The 20,274-nt window shown below is 41.2% G+C and overlaps 3 protein-coding genes across 3 annotated transcripts; all 3 read right to left on the reverse strand.

Annotated features, from left to right (window-relative positions):
* Positions 1 to 8: 8 nt before the first annotated feature.
* mrpl18 (mitochondrial ribosomal protein L18) lies at positions 9 to 2,223 on the reverse strand. The gene is made up of 4 exons (XM_020080350.2): positions 1,914 to 2,223; positions 1,629 to 1,797; positions 353 to 587; positions 9 to 243 (listed from the first exon to the last, which is right to left on the reverse strand). Exons 1-4 carry the CDS (start codon positions 2,140 to 2,142, stop codon positions 166 to 168), a joined length of 711 nt encoding a protein of 236 aa, XP_019935909.2. The 5' UTR covers positions 2,143 to 2,223; the 3' UTR covers positions 9 to 165.
* Positions 2,224 to 3,017: 794 nt separating this feature from the next.
* LOC109625151 (V-type proton ATPase 116 kDa subunit a 3-like) lies at positions 3,018 to 12,811 on the reverse strand. Its single transcript, XM_020080269.2, has 21 exons — positions 12,615 to 12,811; positions 11,183 to 11,305; positions 10,548 to 10,626; positions 10,290 to 10,438; positions 10,043 to 10,138; positions 9,298 to 9,359; positions 9,086 to 9,212; positions 8,920 to 9,002; positions 8,745 to 8,838; positions 8,388 to 8,600; positions 8,147 to 8,297; positions 7,552 to 7,691; positions 6,773 to 6,930; positions 6,592 to 6,682; positions 6,359 to 6,477; positions 5,891 to 6,104; positions 4,997 to 5,107; positions 4,437 to 4,529; positions 4,210 to 4,327; positions 3,840 to 4,011; positions 3,018 to 3,533 (listed from the first exon to the last, which is right to left on the reverse strand). The coding sequence occupies exons 2-21, from the start codon at positions 11,297 to 11,299 to the stop codon at positions 3,440 to 3,442; spliced, it is 2,481 nt and encodes an 826-aa protein (XP_019935828.2). The 5' UTR covers positions 11,300 to 11,305; positions 12,615 to 12,811; the 3' UTR covers positions 3,018 to 3,439.
* A 1,241-nt stretch (positions 12,812 to 14,052) lies between these two features.
* On the reverse strand, positions 14,053 to 19,364 carry prpf19 (pre-mRNA processing factor 19). The gene is made up of 16 exons (XM_020085659.2): positions 19,150 to 19,364; positions 18,788 to 18,937; positions 18,169 to 18,245; positions 17,718 to 17,859; positions 17,533 to 17,606; positions 17,368 to 17,433; positions 17,225 to 17,266; positions 17,022 to 17,096; positions 16,823 to 16,898; positions 16,606 to 16,715; positions 16,328 to 16,483; positions 16,146 to 16,215; positions 15,887 to 16,060; positions 15,617 to 15,699; positions 15,016 to 15,121; positions 14,053 to 14,923 (listed from the first exon to the last, which is right to left on the reverse strand). Exons 1-16 carry the CDS (start codon positions 19,166 to 19,168, stop codon positions 14,826 to 14,828), a joined length of 1,518 nt encoding a protein of 505 aa, XP_019941218.1. The 5' UTR covers positions 19,169 to 19,364; the 3' UTR covers positions 14,053 to 14,825.
* Positions 19,365 to 20,274: the final 910 nt, after the last annotated feature.

The following is a 20,274-nucleotide window of genomic DNA, read 5'->3' on the forward strand; positions in this document are numbered from 1 at the left end:
CAAAAATGCACGTGTCCACAAACATTTTATCCACAAGAGACAAAGCACAAGCAACTGTACTTTCAGCACTCAGTTCACTCATGATATTGTCATTTACTCATTCAATTTCTGTACAGTTATTCTCAGCAGAGCAGACACAAGAGATGTGATTGATGAAAACTAAACTCATGTTCCGATGTATTTCCTCCTGGGTTCACTGAGCGTGACTCCTCCTTCTTTCATTGCTGCTCTGAAAGCCTGAACCTGTGAAAGAGAAAAATCCAGAGGAGGTACATGAAGCAGGTGATGAAAGAGATCAACATGAAATGAATCACTGAATATTGTTTTTGCAATTCATGCTTTATGTTCTCACAGCGTCCGAGCGGTACGTCCAGGGAATGGCCCTGTACACCATCCTTGTGATGCCGGCCTGTTGACACCGTTGCGCCAGAACCTCTCCCACAGCTTGACAGGCTGCCACACACCTGGTGGAGGCCAGCTCCTTCCTCAGAGACCACTCTGTGGTTGAACAGGTCAGCACAGGGACCGGCGAGCTGCTGGAGAACACTTGTGCCGTCACATGATGCTGGCTGCGAGAAAACACCAACCTGAAACGTGACAAAACCTAATACGTTAGGAAACAGATGCAGGAAAATCCAAAAGCTTAAAGAATGTGTGAAATCAAAATGATGACTGTTGCAGAAAGCTTCGCAAAAGCTTCAGGATGGATTAACACAAAACTTGTTGGAAGGATGTGGCATGGGTCAGGAAAGAAGCCATACAACTTTGGTGTGGATCAAGGGGGATGTGGGGAATTATATATTTGAGTATGTGTTATCTGGTGCAGCTTGATTGAATATAAGGGAACTGCAGGGTCATGGCAGAAGTACGCGCTGTGCTAAGTGCCGTTCTAGTCTGTTGGCCCTTGGCTGAAGTATTTACTCTACTGGGACATTCTTTTTCTTAATGTGGTCTTTATACGTGAAGTCACCAATCATTCAATCAAAATAAAGTGCAATGCCAAAATCTGTTTTGTTGTTCAAACTAAAATTCAACTGGGTAACTGGATATTAAAAACATTATCAGCTATATCTTGATGAATCCCTGTGGGGAAATTAAAAGTCTTACATATTGACTGGCAGTTTTTTCCCCAAAACATAAACAAATAATAAAATACCCCTGTAATTTTTTATTTTTGTTATATTCTTTACATATTGTGAAGACATACAAACTTTTGGTGCCAACAAAGGTGCATCTGACTTCTCTCAAGACTGAAAACTAAACCTAAAAAAACACTGGAGCTCAATAACATTATTACACAAGTAAATAAGAAAGAAAAGAGTGAAACACAGACACACACAAAGTCTAGATATCTCTCTCTCTCTCTCTCTCAATTTTTTCAATTCAATAAGCTTTATTGGCATGACTGTGTATTACAATATTGCCAAAGCGTTATAATATAATAATAAAACAATGTATTATTTTAGCAAAATAATAAATTATACATCAATAAAACTATACTTTATATCAATATTTAAAAAGGTGTGTATCATACAGAGGTAATTATTACAGAACAATATCTATCTAATGATCAGTATGTACATCAGTGTGCAGGTTGTTGTGCAGCTCTCTCTCTCAAACACACACACCTGTGGTAGAACTCCCGTTGGGGCCAGCTCGTGCTCCAGCCCCGGTCCTTCACAGCCAGGGCCATCTGCTCCAGGTTCCGCGGGTTTCTGTTCACGAAGGTCGGGTTCACAGCTTGATTTTCATCCGCGCTGGGCTCCGGCTGAGGGGCCGCCTGGCTCAGAGCCCGCGCTGAGACACGGACAACACGTGAAGGGAGAAAACAATGGCTGCAGAGTCAGTAACTGTTCTCTGTGACGAAACAGCCTTTAAATAACACGAACAGTGAATGGAGCCGGAGGACCAACCTGTGTGACTCGTAGCGACACGACACGGTTGAATTTGACCGAACAACCGCCGCAGGCTGCGGTTGAATCCGCTCAGAGCCATGTCCTCCCCTCGGGTGTTCAGCCAAAGCTTGTGTGTGGTGGTGATCCCCCGCTGAGGCCTCGTGTCGTCAGAAACACGGATTCTGCTGCAGTTTGTCACCAACTCACCGTGACACGTCCAGCGCCATCTTTGACTTTCAGACAACATCCGGTTCACTGTGTGTCACTCCACCGGAAGCACTCACAGAAACAACCGGCAACAAACCTCAACAGTTTAAAGTTCCGCTTCACCAAGAACAGTGGCATTTGTTTTCGATTTCATTAAAAATAAGTTATTGACATTACATTATTTACTATTTACAGATAATTCTCTAGAATATTTCTGTTTATTGTTTCTTAGTAAAGGGGCCACTCTTTCTCTACATGGGTGGAAAAAAGTTAGTTTCTGCAGATTAGGATTTTTAAACCAATGTATAGTATAATCCTAAAATCATCAATTAATCAATTAATCTTTAGGTCCATGTGACAGCTGGTGAAAATGTGAAGACATTCTTTAGAGAGATATCATGTTCAAGAGGCCAAACTCTCTGTGACCTCAATCTTTAACCACCAATATCTAATCAGTTCATCCTTGAGTCCAAGTGAATATTTGTATGAAAATTTGAAGAAATTCCCTCAAGACGTTCTTGAGTTGTTGTGTTCACAAAACTGGGAATCATGTCCAGACAGATGGACAACTTGAAAACATAAATCTCTGGCCACTGTCACCCGGTGCGGAGGCAGAGATATTTTGTTCAGTTCACATCTTCATACTAATCTGCTGACAACACATGAGAATATTTTCTTGAATGCAAGATTTCTCATAATGAACCATTATTAATGATTAGAAACTGTTTGAGTGTTCACTTGTATGCACTTAAATGTAAAGTTCTTAGTTTATCTATACTTCAATGTTGCACATAGATAAAACTGACTTGTCTTTACTTCTTATACCAATAATCAAATGTTAAGATTTAAGGACTTCTTCCAATGCTGGCAACTTCAGTGATGAGTCTTAAATACACAAAATAATGACTTCCCATGTTAAGATAAAGCGAGAAAAAATGTTTTAATTTCAGTTGAGATTTTACAGTGTAAACCTGCAGAAAACAAGAGACATGTCCATGATGTTTATGAAAACAGATGATTTAATTTATCCAAAAGTCTTCATGAATAACAAGCACTCAATCCCAGTAAGGCACCTGAAAAACTGTAACTACCAATAAATACCTCTTGTGTGTTTATGCTTGGAAGACATGACAATGAGTGGAAAGTACCTTTGGCTCATGAACATCATAGATATATTTGTGATGTAATGGTAGTTGATCATTATTATTATTATTCATTTCCCACAGGCTGTAGAATAGCACAGTTAAGACAGAGACATCCTTTAAGTGTTGCAGTCCAAGTGCTCAATACACAGGTTAATGTAACCGTTTGGCAATAGTGAGTAATCATTGGGCTGATCATATTGGAGCTGATGCACTGATCATAGAGGAGAAAGAGAAAGGGCTCAGCTTGTATCCTGTTCCACTGTAGAACTTGTTCTGGAACTCCACCCTGCAAGAGACAGAAGCAGCGTCAACGCACACAGCAAAGTAGAATGACACTAAGTAGAGCACAAACCTCCACCAAGGCCCAACATCCTCCACATGAAAACACATTTAATTTCACTAGATCCAGATTTTCATTGCACGACATTGCACATAAATATCTGTTCCCCAAAGGTTGCAAGGTTTTTTCCCCCCTGCCTACCTATAAAATAGTATTTATATGTCATGTGTCGATCTGAAAATGGATCCAGATCTTTTTTTGAACTGGACCGGGCCTTTTAGGCAAATGTCTTCTTTGTCCTCTCATCCTTACCAGTGCAGACGGAGAGCGTGGAGGAAAGCTGAGAGGCCCTCCATAACCAGTAGAATGCAAACAGTCAAAATGGCAAAGAAGGCAAAAATCACAAAAAGGACCACAGATCCCACATAGCCCTGCCACCTCAGGGCAAGACGCATCACCATCACCCACAACACTTCAGACAGCTCTGTGGAGACACAAATAACCCACAGTCATGTAGCCACAATCACATGGAAAAATGCTATCATGTCTATAAATAACGGAGCATAAACAGGAAGTCTGTCTGATTCTATGCATCATGTGAGAATGAAAATACACGTGTGTGTGTGTGTGTGTGTGTGTGTGTGTGTGTGTGTGTGTGTGTGTCAGTATATGTGCCACTCACGTGCATGTGCCAAGCTGAGAGCCCAGAGTCGGAGGTAAGAGGCAGTGTTGGAGATGCAGCCCAGGCAGTACTCTATGGTGTGGATGGCCTGATGCATGAACACGTCTGCAACATCAAACTAATGCAGACAGCACAATCAAGAACAGATTGACAAGAAACAAAAGAATACGATCTCTGAATGAACGTAATCTATTTAGTGAATGAAGTCACTTGTTCTTCTCTCTTACCTCCTCTTCTCCAGCTCCTCCATCCACCTCCCCCTCATAAGTATTGATGGAGCCTTCATCATCCGCCAGCAGACGTCTGTCTTCCTCCCGATGCTGGGGGGATTCAAATTGTGTCCAAAGTAAATGTACTGTTCTGTGGTTGTATGTCTCCACTAACCAGTGCAGTTTCATCCTAAATACTTTTCATTTCCAGACTCATGAGGCCACTGTGACCACCTAAATCTCATGAATTCACCTTAAAGTGACAGCTGCTCAAAATTTGAAGAAGTTCCCGACAGGCAGACTTGAGATATATGTTCAAGAGGCAAAAACATGTTTTGTGTCTTCACAGTGACCTTCACTTTTGACCACCAAAATCTAATCAGTTCATTCTGAGGTCCAAGTTAACTTTTCTACCAAATTTGAAGAAATTCCATCAAGGTATTCTTAAAATATGGGGCGGATGGATGCACAGCCTGAAAACATTAATACCTCTGGCCACTCGCTGTTGCCGATGCGGAGACATAAAAATATATCTCATTGTTGCTAAAGAGTTTAAGTTCAGTAAGACACACACTCACCGAATGATTTCGTCTCATCAAGAAAGTGATGTATTCGCACGTTGGCTTTCCAAAAAGAAGGACCGGGACTGAGCACAGAGCCAGAACCACCAGGATCACCTGCACCAAGAACTGCACACAAGGAGTGAAGGGAGACCAGCTGCTCACTTTATACATGTTTGTCCCCCCCCCCCATTTACAACACAAGGTATGCAAAATAAACACTTTGATTTCTGAAAACCATATTTTGAAGCATGCCATGTTTTTCTGTCAACATAACTGGTATTCGCTGGTTTCACTTCATCTTGCAGAGACTAAAGCGTAGCTCGAGATTAATATTCCTCATAGTGAGCGTTTGTCTTTTACTAAAAAGTGAAATGACTGCTATCTAGAAACTGAGCAACAGTTAAACTATTCTTATCTGTTTGATTGTTTTAGGAAATCTGCTGCTGCTGTGTTTGTAGAAAGACTTCAACATGTCTAAGAGGGATCGTTTACAAGATGTATTATCAGAAATAGAAAAACAGAACAAGCCAACAGAAGTGAAATAAGGAAGCTTCTTGCATGAAAACTGTTACTGACATATCTTAGACAATCTAAGCACCAATTTTAGATCTATTTTCTACAACAAATTCATCTCATGTCCAATTTCTCAGAGCCTATCAGCATACGGCTGACGACAAATTAGCCTCTGAGGTCAATGGACAATATTTTAGGGTGTCTGGTGTAGACTGCATCTTCCCTTCAAGTTTAATGTCCGACTAGTTTCTTCTATCACATGGCATCTTTAATGTGATTCTATTTGACTGTGTTAACAAAATACAATAAAGCAAAAGCTTCTTGAAATGGAGAATACATGGATTCACACAACAAGTCTGATTATGCTCCTTTAGAGGAAGTGAACCAACCACACACCTGCTTTTCGTAGAGTGGTGGGTTTTCAGCGTTGTCTGTGAAGAGGAACATGTCTATGAAGTGGATGAGTATACTGGGAGCCAATTTGGAATCAGCGGGAGAATAGGCAATCCACTTGAAGACAACCATGAAGATAAGGTAACCGAACAGAAACACCATGAAGAACAGCTCTGGGATCAGCACAAGGAACACACTGCTGATCTTGCCAAAGTGCCTGGAGAAAGAGAGAGGGAAGTAGGAACAGAGGAACAGGGGTGTGTCAAGACGAGACAGAAAAGAAATGAAATGAAGAAGTTCGGACCTGGTATTAAAATCTGTCCTGAGGGAACTGATCATAAGTGGTCAGCCCTACATTCAGGTCAGAATGCATCCTGAGATCCAATCACTCAGACACATTCAGGACGTATTTAAATACCAGGTATGAAGGCTCCAAAACACATACCAAAGAAGGGAAACATGACCACTTACAGGTAATTGAAGAATGACAAGCAGACTCCGAACGTCATGTGAATGACGCCGATTATGACTGACATCTTCATCTTGTACGAGTTCAGGAAAGTCAGCTTGTTGTTGGACAGGCCCCAAATCTGAAGATGACACAGACACAAGAGAACCGGCACGAATAAATTGAGGGAGCTGATGACATGATTGAAAAAACAGTGAAGCTGAGAGGGAAGCGGCGAAGAGTTTAATGGACGAACCGGGTCAATGCCAAATGGATAAGGGCTGGTGAAAACACCGGGCACAACCGGATCCAAGGACAAATACTCGCTTCCTGCCAGGACAGATGCACTGAAAGAGACGCCACAGAGTTTAGACGGACGGGAACCTGAACCTGTGAGAACGTCACATTGAAGCTTTGCACGTTTGAAATGTCCTCACTTCCATATGTTTTTCTCAAACATGGGGCCGACGTGCCACGCTGAGTTGAAGGTGCTGAGGCCTCTGCTGAAGCACTCGTTGTAAATGGCCCCCGTGTAGACAGAGAACAGTCCCATCAGCAGAATCAGATACCTGCCTCCAAACATCATCCTCCATATCTAGAACACACACAGAGGGAAATCACACAGGAGGATTCATTTCAGTTTGTACTGTGCAAGAAAGACGTGTTGGAGCACTTTTAGCTTCAGTCTGAATTAAATAGTGTTGCAGATGTCCTCGCTACTTATTAATCCACATACAGAGAAAATACAAAACATTTAATACGATTGCCTGCAAACTAAAACTGACTGAATCCCAATTGCATTCAAATTAATTTATGTAGCCTGACGTTGAAATTTAACATTTTTGAAATGTTATAATATGTAATTAAGTACGACAGTGATTCTTTACTACTGCCAGTTTTATTTCATGAAGATTTAAAATGAGTAAAAAATTAATTGAGCTTTTGAGAAAAATACTTCATGTCTTAAATGTAAAATCATTAAGAAGTCATCCACCTAACAGCAAACCAATCATCTACTTATCAAAACACAAGCTTTAGTGTAATGTCTTTTCACCTTTGGTTCTTTATAAATATAAATATGATTAGTTTTTATTTACTTTCTAACCCTAAGTAGTTGAATCTTAAAATAAAGTCAGTGAGAATTAGTTGAATGAAAATCTTATCCTTGCATTGAGCAGTGAGTGTGTTTTGTATGAGCGGATATCCTCTGAATTACCTCGTTGTTGTTATTCCTGAGTTTGGGGTCCTTCTCCTCAAGAACCATCCAGAGTGCGGCCAGAGTCATGAGTAAACCGTGACCCACGTCCCCAAACATCACAGCAAACAGGAAGGGGAATGTAATTATTGTGAACACCGCTGTAGAGATGTAGAGAGAAAAGACGTGATTCAATTAAAAGAAACAAGACAAGGTCAAAAACTAATATATGGATGGACTGTGTGTGGTCCATGTGCAAAACTGAGAATGTAGTTGAAAACTCATGTTAAAGAAAAATACTATAATTAACATATTTATGATGTCACTGAATGTTTAGTTTAAGCAGATTTCAACTCTTTCTGTTTCACGTCGTGTCAGTAAATTAAATGTCCAGTTCAACTGATTTGAACATTTGTGTTCACACACACACAGGATGTGTGAAAGCAGCTTCTGCCTCCGAAACAGCCTCAATGTCCTGTTACGCTGGGCAGTACTGACAACTGTCTTCTACGGAAAGCAGTTTATGTTTCTCCAAAAAGTTGCTAAATAAAAAGGTCTCCAAAGGGGTTTGATAATGGAATCTTCTTAGAACTTGTTTAGTTGTATGATGATGTACCTGGATTGACTTCACGGTAGCTGGCCACTCCATACGCATCAACAATGTTCTGGAAACCAGCTGTGAAAGAGTTGATGGGAAACAGGGTGGGTGGAGGGGTGGAGGACGGCAGGCGGTTGTAGAAAGAGTCGACCCCACTTCCACTCTTCCTCTGAGGATGGAGAAGAAGTTCAGTTAAAGTGAAAGATTAGACACTTCACTTTGTTTGTGTTAATTGTTCTTGTCTGTGACGTTGTCCTACCCCTCCCTCTCTGAGAGCGCTCTGCAGTTCAGGCAGCTTGGAAACGGGGCACCAGGCCTCAGCGATCAGACATTTGTCAGTAACAGAGGGGCTGCAGAGATTCAGTACCATCTGGACAGCCTTGCTCTTCTGAACCCGCACCTTCCACTGAGGCAGCACGGCCACCGCCCGCATCAGTAGCTGCTGCAGGAAGGCCTCAGTCTGTGCTAACACCTTAAGTACAGAGGAGTGAGAGGATGACGAGTGGAGGGAAGTGGAAACAGCCTTTTAAAGAAAACCCAAATTACTGCTACTCTTGACTGATCAACGCAGAAACAAAAGGTCAACTGTACTTTTACCAAATGAAACAACACTTACTGATTTGATGTCTTCAATTCTGCCTTGAAGTCCCTGAAGGATCTCCTCTCTCTCAGTCGTGCTCTCAGGGTATGCAAATGTCTGTGTGCGGAAACTGTGGGGAAATCAAAAGATTTTCAGCAGGTTCAACAGACACGACAGTGTAGAAATCTTCCAGGTGCAGAGATTCACCCACCAGTCACATATCTTCTTGACTTTCTGTCCGATCTGATCTCCCCAGTAGGAAATAAGGAACACTGTCCATTGCACCATTTCCCCCTGCAAAAGCAGACAATAGAAAACAGCTGATGAGACAACACCTTACAGACAACTCTCTCAACTACCATCGTCTCATTTCTCACCGTGTCTGGGTGCTCCAGTCGATCCTCCATTTCTCGGAAATCCACGATAATGTAACCGCGACACGCCCGCCATAGCAACCGTTCAAACGAGGGGACCTTCCATGGATGGACTACCCCTGCCACAAAACTGGAGACACAGACAAAGACGTGTCAAACAAAGAGAATAGGTAACAAGGAGGGAGTTTGAATACATTTTTAGGAATTGAATCCACCTGAGGTGGACGTCTTGGCGGTTATCGAACAGGCCCTGGCTCTCCAGCACAGGCGGTGGTGCCTATAAGAAGAAAAAAAAGTTTTTTGTAAATTTAGTCAGTTTACTCATATGTACAATTATCAAAAAAATTTAATAAATGATAAAGAAATAAGGTCACATCTATATGATGATGTTTTTATTTGATTTGATTTCATTTCATTTTCAAACTAATATGATCTTTGTCCACAGGAGGCTTTTGGCTCCATATCGGTTTTTTTCGCTCACATTCACTGGCATGTGCGTGCTGGTTTACACAGGAAGCATTTGGTCGTTAGTAGCAGAATTGTCGCAGATTGCTCGAATAAAAGCTCATCTCCTGCACATGTAAGCAGTTGTATCATTGTACAATGAAAAGTTTAACTGCACAACAGCTGTTCTCCAAGACAACAGGGTCAGCATCACACATCATCAAATTCATGATCCATGTTATGTTCTACCCAGGCGGCTGGGTTATGTCTGGTGAGTCAGATAAGGTGACATCCTGACAGGAAAGACCCAATCAGCAAGAGGTTGTGAGTTTCTTCATCATCATTTCCAAACATCTGTGTTTCTGCCCGTCGGAATAAAAAGCAGCGCCAGAATTTTCCAACTAAAACAGGAGCAGCAGCGTTTCCAAATGTTCTAAAACTCCAGGGCAGTGTGGCAGTGGCGTAAGTTTCAAATAAAAATATAGTAGTATGGATGCAGCCTAAGTCATTACCCACCTGAGAGGCTGTTAGAGAGTGTGTTCTGGTCAGGACACCTCGGTACTGAGAAAGCTGGGTCAGCTGAGCCCGAAGGCTGTCTCTGTTCCTGGACACCTGGACACACACACAGACACACACACACACACACACAGACACACACACAGACACACACACACACACAGGAGACAATCAGTTCAAACCGTTTTCTATAGAGCTATAAAGAGAAAATAAAATGTCCTTCCTCTTCTTCGTTTTAAGCCCTCACCTCTTTGAGCTCTCTGGCCAGCCTCTCGCTCTCCTCCTCTATGGTGATAAGTTCGCGGGGCTGAGGGGCAAGAGGGGTCGGACACGGAGGAGGGAGGGGACCATGCAGGGGTGGGGACAGGGAGCGTTTGATCTCCTGCTCCAGGAAGGCTGAAGAGTAAATAACAGACGTTCAGAGAGGACAGATAGAGAATCTAAACAGCTAATCAAGAACATGCATGGAACTATGGGCGGGGAGCAATGAGTCAATACCACTTACTAAAGGTTTTCTCAAGTTCTTCACATCGTCTGACTTCGCCAACGAACTTCCTCTGAAAGGAGTTCACATTGGGATTCAACTGGAACAGAGGGAAAAGGGGAAGAGGGGAGATGAAGAGGGTAACATGGTTACGCATTGTCTGGAAAATGTCTAGACAACGGGGTCCGGACTTCGTCTTTCACATATGAACAACACAGCAGCAGATTCTCCGGATCAGATGCAAACAAACTCTGAGTAGAGACATGAAATTTAAATTCCATTGCAGAAATCTGTGATTGTTTACGACATATAGACACAGGCTTCAGTTATTCTGACTGAAAGTTCTGAACTCTTGATGCGTTTCCAAGTTGACATCTTCTTGCAGCACCTACGTGTATGCTCTTTTTCATCCTGAGATATTTGAATTCTTTTTGTTTCAGTTTTGTGTGTGTCACATGATGTTAGAAATGTCATAAACACGCCCACTCGATTGCAGTGAATTTTCAGTCTGTATTGTCACATGGACTCACTCAGACTCTGGACATTCTAATAAGGCGCTACCATCTCACCTGAGGTCAGATTCAGAAATGCAGCAACCTGCAAAGTGACATGCTGGAGTAGTAAATCCGACAAGTTCAAGAACAAGAGTGACTCACGTCTCTGAACTCCACCAGACCCAGCTCTCCCAGCTCACTGACACAATTATAAGCCGAGCCGGACTGAAGGAAGAGCTGCACCAGGCACACCTCCTCGCTGCGAAACATGGAGCCCATAGTTGCCTGAAGGACAGCATGGAAGTTCAAATTAATATTTTCATCTGGCAAAAAAAACAGCCGACATACGTTATGTATGTCAGCAGTTCCTAGTGGAACGGGAGATAACAATGAAAGAGTGGTGTGACGCAGTATACAGTTAAAAAACACAGAGAGCGTATCATTTCAGTTACACAGTAAATCAGTTAAAGCCTCTCTGTGACAATGCAAATGCTCATGAGTTGAAACTGAAGAAAGAGGAAGTTTCAAGTCATCCTGACTGTGATGATCAGGTAGAATTTCCAGTATTGCGCAGGCATCTGTCTGCCAATATGAGAAGTTCACAGTTTTATCAGTTGAGCGTAAGCTCCCTTCACGATCAAACTAATTTAACAAGAAGTAAATCATGAGCACAAGACCTCTGCAACAAGTCTGACCGACATATGAAGGTTAAACAGGTCAGGGGGCGGGTCCAGGAGTTTTTTTCTTCCACTTCTGTTTCAATTGCCAGATGTTTTTCAACATTTTCACCATTTCCCCAGAGAATAATTCATGAAATATATCAGGCACAGTTAGGAGACTGACATCTAGTGTGTGAAATCTGGTGCAGCATGATTGAATTTAAGGGGACTGCTGGTGGAGGGATCTCAACTGAGAGTCAGTCAAGTGGAAACTGTTTTAGAGAAGTAGTGATTTGTTTTTTTTTAGACTGTAGCTTCAGGTGCTTATGAGCTCTATCACAATATATTTTAACTGTATTGGTAAAAACTTCTTTAACATCAGCATCAAAGGCCAAACTCTGAAATCTGTAAATAAAACTGAACCGATGCCTCAGGGACACTATGTGAAATCAAGAACATTATGATTCTTTTAAAAGCAGAAATGCTGGGTCAGATCGCATCATATTGTTCTGCTGAGGTGTACCTAATAAACTGACAGCTGAGTTTTATAGCAGGTAATAACATTTCTGATCAGTGTTTAACCTGAAACAAAGAAGAGAACAAGACTTCAATCTATAAACATTCAAAGTGAGCATCAATAGGGAAACTTAAAAAAAATAAGGTTTTACATTATTTTGATTTAATAATTACCTACATAATGTCTGCCTACTCTTCTTCTGCTCACCAGAGTAACTGAGACAGTTTCCTCTTGTAAAGCACAAAGGTTTCCAGCTCGAAACTAAAGAATTTCACAGCAAATGAAAAACAACTCTTCGTCAATTAAGACAGAGGAAATGAAATGAAAGGAGAGCTCTGACTGGTGCAGATCTGTGGATACAACTGAACTGTTGACATAGAAAAGCACAGGACGAAGCTGATTCATATAAATATCTCACCGGTTTGACTCCGAAAATCCTCTGGACTCTGACCCGCTGGACTCCCACCCTATCCCGGCCTCGAAGGGACGGACACGCCGGTGACTGATCGACCGAGCTCCGATGAGAAGCGAAGCTGTTTGTGAGAAGTTTTCCTCCTGACTCCAACTTCCTGTTTGAGTCACGTTACTCTGGTCTCACGTGACAGCTGCTATTTTTGCATTCAATCAACTTTATTAACATCACAATACTTTACAATACAGGAGGAAAGACGAGCGTTGGCGAACATGTTTAAATAAATAAAGAACGATAACATACATTCTAAGAAACATGAGTCAGATATTAAAAAGAGGAAACAAACCGAAAATTAGCTTTTATTCAATCAGATCAGAATCGGGTTTTATTGCCGGACAGATTTACAAATTGTGATGAGGTGTGAGTATAAACCATATAAACCATAGACTGTATATAAAGATAGTATAAACATATATAATATGAAAACTAGGAGACACAAATTAAATGTAAAAAAAAAGACTGTAAGCGTCAGGAGAGGGATTGTGCAATATGTTGCAAGTAAACACTAGAGGCTGGATTGTGCAAAGTTATAAGATTTTCTAAATTTTAAACACGGTTATGAATGAAGGCCCTTCAATTAGTTCAAAGTATTCAAGTTAAATGAATCAAACGTGCAATAGAAAGTATTAAATACCTCCATTATCGATCATAAAATTGTTTATGCCTTTTTTTGGAAGACAAACACTTATTCACTTGTTTATTACACACAATTCAATGTCAGTTGTACACAAGACTCCAAATGGATATATTCAAAATGCTTGTTTTGTTCAACCTACAGTGCAAACTTTTAAAAATACTAAAATGATCAAAAATGCAGCTCACCTCAAACTTGGATCTGTGAAATCTTTGTCATGTTTAAATAAATGTAAAAAACTCAACCTCAATGTTGTCAAATTTGTACAAAGTAAAAATATTAAATGCATGTTCATTAACTCTTGGCATCAGATTGTGGTAATATTACAGATCCCCTTCACTAAAAAAAAAGTTCCCTCGCCAATAATGTGTTTTTCAGTTGAGAGGAAATATTGTTTCGGAATTCCACAATAAGTGAGCTGACAGTTTTCATCTGTTCTTTCACCATCATTGGAAAATTCAAACTACAGAATCAACTAAATCAGTCAAAGATTAGCTACTGGACAAGATGTCTCCTACTGCACTAAAATGTTCATTCTATTTTCATCATCACGTCCTATTTCCATTCATATTACGCTCTTCAGTTGGATGTGGAATCAGTAACTTGCCAACGAGTGCAAGAACAAGATACCAAGTAGAAAAACATGTTTTTGAAGTGGAGCCCCCTTAAAGTACATTCACCAAGATTTGCAGTTTAAATTTGTCATGAGAAACAGACAGCAACTGTGTAACCTGATAAAATGTCTAAAAATGAAGGCAAAGTAAAATCATTTTATTTCCTTTGGAGGATGGAACAATTCCTCTTAATCTGACAAACACAAGTATGGCAATACAAAAGATATTTTATTTTACTGTAAAAGGGCAGCAACTGGTAAAATAGCAAGTAATGAGAAATATACAATTGGAAGAGAAAGACAAAAGTAGAAATGGAACAAATGAAATAGGAAATGAAAATGGGGGGAGGTCAAACAAGACTACATTTGTCAGAGGAAAATGATTCTCATACTCGTGATCATCTTCTGCTTGGTTGAACTGATGATTTTAACCTAAACATACTGTAATAAAGCTCGACTACATTAAAGTAAGCAGGTTTTTGTCACACCACATATCGTCCAATAGCGTACAACAACTATGGAGTTGTATCACAAGTGATTTCAGAGTCCACCCCACCCCCCCAACCCCACACAAAAAGAAAATACTACAGTAAAATCATAACTGCTGCCAAATCACACTTGAACATGACACTGGCTTCTGCATCTTATTTAACATCATTTATATTTCAATGCCAACAAACATGTTGTTATCTTAGCCATTGTGCTGTGGGTTCAATCAGCAGTTTGTTTCATGTTCTTTCCTGGACATGACAACTAACACACTACAGAAGCAAAGTTAGCACTGATTTAGTTTTGTTTTTTTATTCTTGTCCTAAAAATGACAGGTCTATAATAAGTCTGTGTCCAGGAAAGTGACACAGACGTTGCTATCCTGCCCTCACACCTGCTCCCATCACGGTTGTATGTTTCTCTACAAACTGTAGAATTTCAGACTTCTGTCCATTCCCGCAGAGGTCAGGAACTGAGCGTTCTCTCCAAAGGCCACTCCAGTCACCAAGCCTGTATGGTCTAAAGTTAGAAAGGAAACAGCAATGTCACAAATCTGCTATCTCTGCTAACACCATATGACATGTGAACATTTTGACATTTCTCTTCCTCACCTGTGAAGTTGAGGACCTCGGACCACTGCTTGCAGATGTAGACACGGATGTCAGACCCTCCTACAGCCAGGTAAGTACCACTCTGGTCGAACACAAGGGACTTCACCTGAAACAGAAAAAAACAAAAATGATTATTTCTCACACGCTGTTGTGGATCTGTGTTAACTCTGTGTTTGTAAAGCTCCCATTAACATTCTGTCTTATTAGACTCTGAGTCACTTCAAGAAGTACATCCCATTAAATACAGGGTTTCTGCAGGTTGCAATAAGTTAAATTTAAGATTTCAAAAAAAAGGTATGATCATAATGAATGAAAATGAAAAACCCTAACCCTAACCCATAATTGAGGATATGGTGAAGAAGCCCAGTGCAGAAAAATCTTCAAAATGCCACAATACTTCATCTTAAGTTGCATGTTAATCTTGTTTGTAGTTTGATGACAGCAGGTGACTATCCAATTGAGCTCAAACTAAAATACAACAAAAAGTCAACCAAATTTGGACCTATCTAAACATATTGTACGTAATATTTGAGTGTATTTAAGACCTTTTAAGGCCTAAAATTCTGATAGCTATTTTTCTCATTTATCCCTCTGGTCTTACCTCGTAGTTGTTGTCAAGAGTGATGGTCTTGAAGTTCTTCAGTTTTCTCAGATCCCACAGTTTCAGAGAGCTATCCTGGGCACCTGAAGGAAACAACCAGAAAAGGTTAGTTAAGTTCCAATTCCAGTTAAGTGCCAATACAAAGGCTGAAGATGCTTCAGTTAACAAGGTTTATATATTAAATGTTGTACTTTTTCTGTTCTTTGGTTTCTCAAGAGGATTTTAGATCCTTGTACTTGAAAATCACCCTGCAACTTTACACTTTGTTACCTGTGGCCAGATAGTATCCATTCTCAGAGAAAGCAATGGAGGTGACAGGACCAGAGTGGCCGGGGAAGTTGGCCACATTGGTGCGCTCCTTCAGATCCCAAATCTTGATTTGAGAGTCAGCCGTACCAGTGCCAAAAATGAGACCATCAGGGTGGAACTGAGCACAGGTGAGAGCTGTGGAGAGCAAACAGAAACATTACCACCTGAAAGATGACTCATTCAGACTGTGAAATTCACGTTTTAATAAAGAGGCACTTACCGCAGCCAGCACTTTCATCAGTAACTTTGGTGAGGACTCTACCAGTCTGAATATCTGAGAAGGCCCAGTACTGAGGGACAAAAACAACAGTGAAGTTAGTGTGGTAACGCACTTTTACTATTAACTTTGTAATTTATTGAAGCGTGAGGTTTGCATATGTTTTCTTCAAGATGCAAACGTACCTGATCCTCTGAGGAGCTGAGCAAGTAGTCTCCAGTAGCATGTAGGGAGAGTCCAGTGACTCCTCCCTCATGGGCACGAACCACCTGGACACAGTTGCCTCCAGTGACAGACCACACACGGATGGTGGTGTCTGGTGATGCAGAGAAGACCACCGACTAGAATGGAAAGTTAAGAACAGAAGGTCAAGCTGAGCATGTGTTTGAATCTGCTTTTTTATTTAGTTACCTGAAGATACATTATTTTGCCAGGTTGATGTTTCACAAAAATGAAAAGTTACCTGGGATGGATGGTAGATGACCGAGGTGACCTTCTTTGTGTGACCCTTAAGTGTCGCCACAATCTGCTCCTCATTCTTGTCAAAGACCACCACGTTCTTATCAGCTCCACCTAGGAGAACACAGGTGGGGTTAGTGTCAAATAACAAGATGTTTCAAATGATGAGTAGAAAGCTAACAAATTAAAAGCTTTTAAAAAGGAATCTTTATTCAATGTACCAGTGAGCACTTTGTTGGTGTCTGAAGGACACAGATCCAAAGCCAGAATACCAGGCACACTGGCACTATGAAGACCCTGAAGGCAAAAAAAAAAGTGTTGACAGTTTGCAGGTTTAATTACCTGAAGAATCTGTTGCAGCCTCCTGATCAAAAAGATGAATGAGTAATTTAAACTCAACAGACAGGTGCATAAACTTACGGCATGAGTGGCCACTTGGCGGTATTTGCTGAGGTCCTCAGCTCTAACCAGCTCCTCTGGCACAGTCTTTCCTCTCTGGAGAAATATAGAACAGTCGTTACAGGAGTATAAAGGCATAAAACCTAGCACCTCAATGTTTGCTTAACAATTTACATATTAATGCAGAATTTGGCAATGAAATACAACAAAGAACAATATAATACCTTCTTTCTCTCTGTGGTAAGGATAGTAGCTTTGTCTTGGAGCTGCAAACAGAAAAAAAACATTGAAATACATCTTAGAGCTGCTACGAAAATACAAAGCTTGATTCCAAATAATGATTGATGAAAGTTAAAGAAGGTCTTACCTTCTGGATGATCTCTGGGGTCATTCCGACCTGTTCACTAATCTCCATAGGCTCTCCACCAACACCCTGTGAGGGGGAGGAACAGATACAGTTGTCAGCAACAATGGCAGAAGATGACGGTGAGCATCAGCAGCTTATCGGTTGAAATAAAAGTCAATCACTCACTGCTGCAGTCGGCTGAGAGGTGGGAACTGCCTGAGGGGCAACCAATCCAGCTTGGGGTTTGAGTGTGGCAAGAGCTGTAAGGAGAAAATAGATCACATGAGAAAAACAGGCTCTCACATTATCATGCGCTTTCCAACTTTAATCACGCACTACGGCAGAGGACACACAAACTGTAGTTATCTCACCTTCTCTCGCAGCAGTGACCTCTTTGGTGAGGCGAGCAATGACTCTGCAGGCGGCATCGTGTTGGTAGAGGGCGTGTGACAGTTCTTGGCGAGTAGTCTGCAGCTGCTGCCGCAAGGTGAAGCTGTGAAGCATAACGGCATCCTGCAACAGAAAAGACACGATGACGGAAATCTTCTACCTTTCCTAAAATTTAAGAGAAATATATCCTGCAAATCTAAAAAAGTGCATAATGATTATTAACGTGGCTCATAATTACTAGAGAAGCTCTCAAAGAGAACCAGGGAGCATGTTAGAGCATTGTAGTCTAAGAAAGCCATGATCATTCAAAAGAAAGGTACATTAAGTTCCTCCCAAGGTTTTTTGACATTGAGAATATTAGTAAAAATGGTCTAGAAAGAAAAAGTCACCTCTGTATCCCAGTAGCGACTCATCAAAGTTAAGAATACTTACCCACTCATCTTGAAGGGATTTTAGAATGGCCGGAATGCTTGTTGCTGATGGCGCCTTTGGTCTAATAGGATGGGACACTAGAAAAAGGACAAGTTGCACATGTTCAGAACAAGCAGCCTTGTCAATAATTTGGTTTCAGGGACACTTGCTGGGGAATAATGGAAGAGTAAAACAGTATCAAAATAAGAAATATATCAAACAAGTTTTTTCCAAGCACAATTTACAAACATTCTCCACTTCCAGCTGCCCAGTAGTGGGAATCGTTTTTACAAAATAATCCTGTTAAAGAGAAATCTCAGATGAGGGTAAATTAGCTACAACACTAATATTACAACATGCAATCAACCATCTCTTCCTGGATGTTGAGCTATTGATGATACTGATGTGTTCAGTTTGAATTAGTTGATATGTTCTAGTGTTTACTCGGTGTTTTATGTGATTAATCTGAATATGATTCTTACTGAGGTGGATACAACATTAGAAGTACCGTCCTGTATAGCAACTTACACACCAGCCTCCAAACTGAACATACACATCTATCCACACATGTGGAATGGGAGCAGGGCTGATCCACGGAGCTGCATTAGTTTGACTTCGGTCAGGGAGTTGAGGATTTCACCTTTGATATCTACGAGCTGCTCCTCAGACAGCGGTTGTCCATTCATCGGGTCCGTCCCATTCTCCGCGATGTACTTCTCGATGAGCCGGCGCTCGAACACCTGGTTGGACACGGGGGAGACACACGGGTGCTCCGGCACCTCGTTGGAGACTGGGTGAGAAAGACAAGATGTGGTTACAGCCTCTAAAAGCAGGCGAGGCCGACGGTCAAACCAGCACAAACTACCAAGACCTGAGAGCTCCCGCAAGTCAAAGGCGGCACTGCATGGCCGCTAGCGTTAGCTCCGTTAGCTATTAGCATTAGCGCGCTTGCTAGCTAACCTGCACAGCCTCCGTCATTTCAATGAATTCAGCTTCACTTACTTGCACAAACCAAAGACATCCTCCCGACGCAGTCCTGTGACTTTCTGAAAAATATATGAATAACGCTCAAACTGCTGGTGGTTACTTTTCGCCGCTAGTTCACACTAAACTTATGTTTTGCTCAAATTGGAAGTAGCACGCTGTTCTTTCATTGCCGCTACAACCGTGGCCTTTTCTTCCTCTACGCTTCCCTCCAGGCTGAGCGTCAAAGCATCACAGGTGCGCCACTGCCCCCTACCGCCGGAACCACACCACTGCTCCGATCTAATACACGTCAGTCTCTGTTTTCACTTGTGTTTCATCGAAATTGTACAAATTGTTTTTTCTCTACCTTAGAATTGATCCTCTATATTGTAATGCCTTTGACATTGGAAGTGGGTCCTCCCTACACAGCCCGACATGTTTTTTGTAGAAGTCCAAACTGGACAAACTAAACACTTTGGAGTTTTTCTGACATCTGAAGGTTACCACAGGTTCTCTCTCACACGGGGTGCAGGGTGAGGTGAGGGGTGTTCAGCTGCAACCTGAAACTTCACCACTAAATTCTACACACTGAACCTTTAAACCTCCTCAAATCTGAGTAAAGGCTGTTTTCTTTATTTAAAGTATGCTGAATTTCTGTGTATGTTGTATCATGATGCAGACACATGTGACAACAACTCACATTTAAAATTGATAAAAAAGAAACTCAGAACTACAATGGCACTCAGGGGAGCGCATGCCCCAGCCAAGGCACAACTGTCCCCATATGAAACTACATTTAATTTCACTATATCTGGATTTTTAATCCTAAACTTGTCTCATATTGTTGATCAAGATCATTGTGCTATTCTCCCCCAAAAATTGTGAAAATGTTCCCTATCACACAATGTTAATGAGAGTTAGAAAAATCCCTGGATCCGTCCCCTGACACAGATTCACACCAACATGTGATGGATTCTTCTTTGGGATGTACCACACCCCTCTACAAAATTTTAGGATAATTGATTGGGTAGTTTTTGTGTGGTCCTGCAAAAAAAACAACATAACCTCCTTTTGCAAATATTCATCAAAATCCACAGCAAATTAAGATAATAACTAACGTACAAAATAATTATGAGTCAAAACACATAGCATATTTGATTA

The sequence above is a fragment of the Paralichthys olivaceus genome, chromosome 9, assembly GCF_024713975.1.
Source record: "Paralichthys olivaceus isolate ysfri-2021 chromosome 9, ASM2471397v2, whole genome shotgun sequence".
Taxonomy (NCBI): domain Eukaryota; kingdom Metazoa; phylum Chordata; class Actinopteri; order Pleuronectiformes; family Paralichthyidae; genus Paralichthys; species Paralichthys olivaceus.

Bases quoted from the DNA above. Each gene is read 5' to 3' on its own strand.
- mrpl18 (XM_020080350.2), bottom strand. From the start codon at position 2,142: ATGTTGTCTGAAAGTCAAAGATGGCGCTGGACGTGTCACGGTGAGTTG. The intron at 1,798-1,913 runs GTTGGTCCTCCG...TCCGTGTCTCAG, and splicing joins TGTCGCTACGAGTCACACAG to CGCGGGCTCTGAGCCAGGCG. The intron at 244-352 runs GTGAGAACATAA...TCTCTTTCACAG, and splicing joins GGACGTACCGCTCGGACGCT to GTTCAGGCTTTCAGAGCAGC.
- LOC109625151 (XM_020080269.2), bottom strand. From the start codon at position 11,299: ATGGGCTCCATGTTTCGCAGCGAGGAGGTGTGCCTGGTGCAGCTCTTC. The intron at 8,601-8,744 runs GTAAGTGTTGTT...TCTGTACTTAAG, and splicing joins GAATTGAAGACATCAAATCA to GTGTTAGCACAGACTGAGGC. The intron at 4,328-4,436 runs GTAAGAGAGAAG...TGTCTGCATTAG, and splicing joins GAGGAGCTGGAGAAGAGGAG to TTTGATGTTGCAGACGTGTT.
- prpf19 (XM_020085659.2), bottom strand. The intron at 16,061-16,145 runs GTAAGTGCCTCT...TGCTCTCCACAG, and splicing joins TGATGAAAGTGCTGGCTGCG to CTCTCACCTGTGCTCAGTTC. The intron at 15,700-15,886 runs GTAACAAAGTGT...TGTTTCCTTCAG, and splicing joins TGGATACTATCTGGCCACAG to GTGCCCAGGATAGCTCTCTG.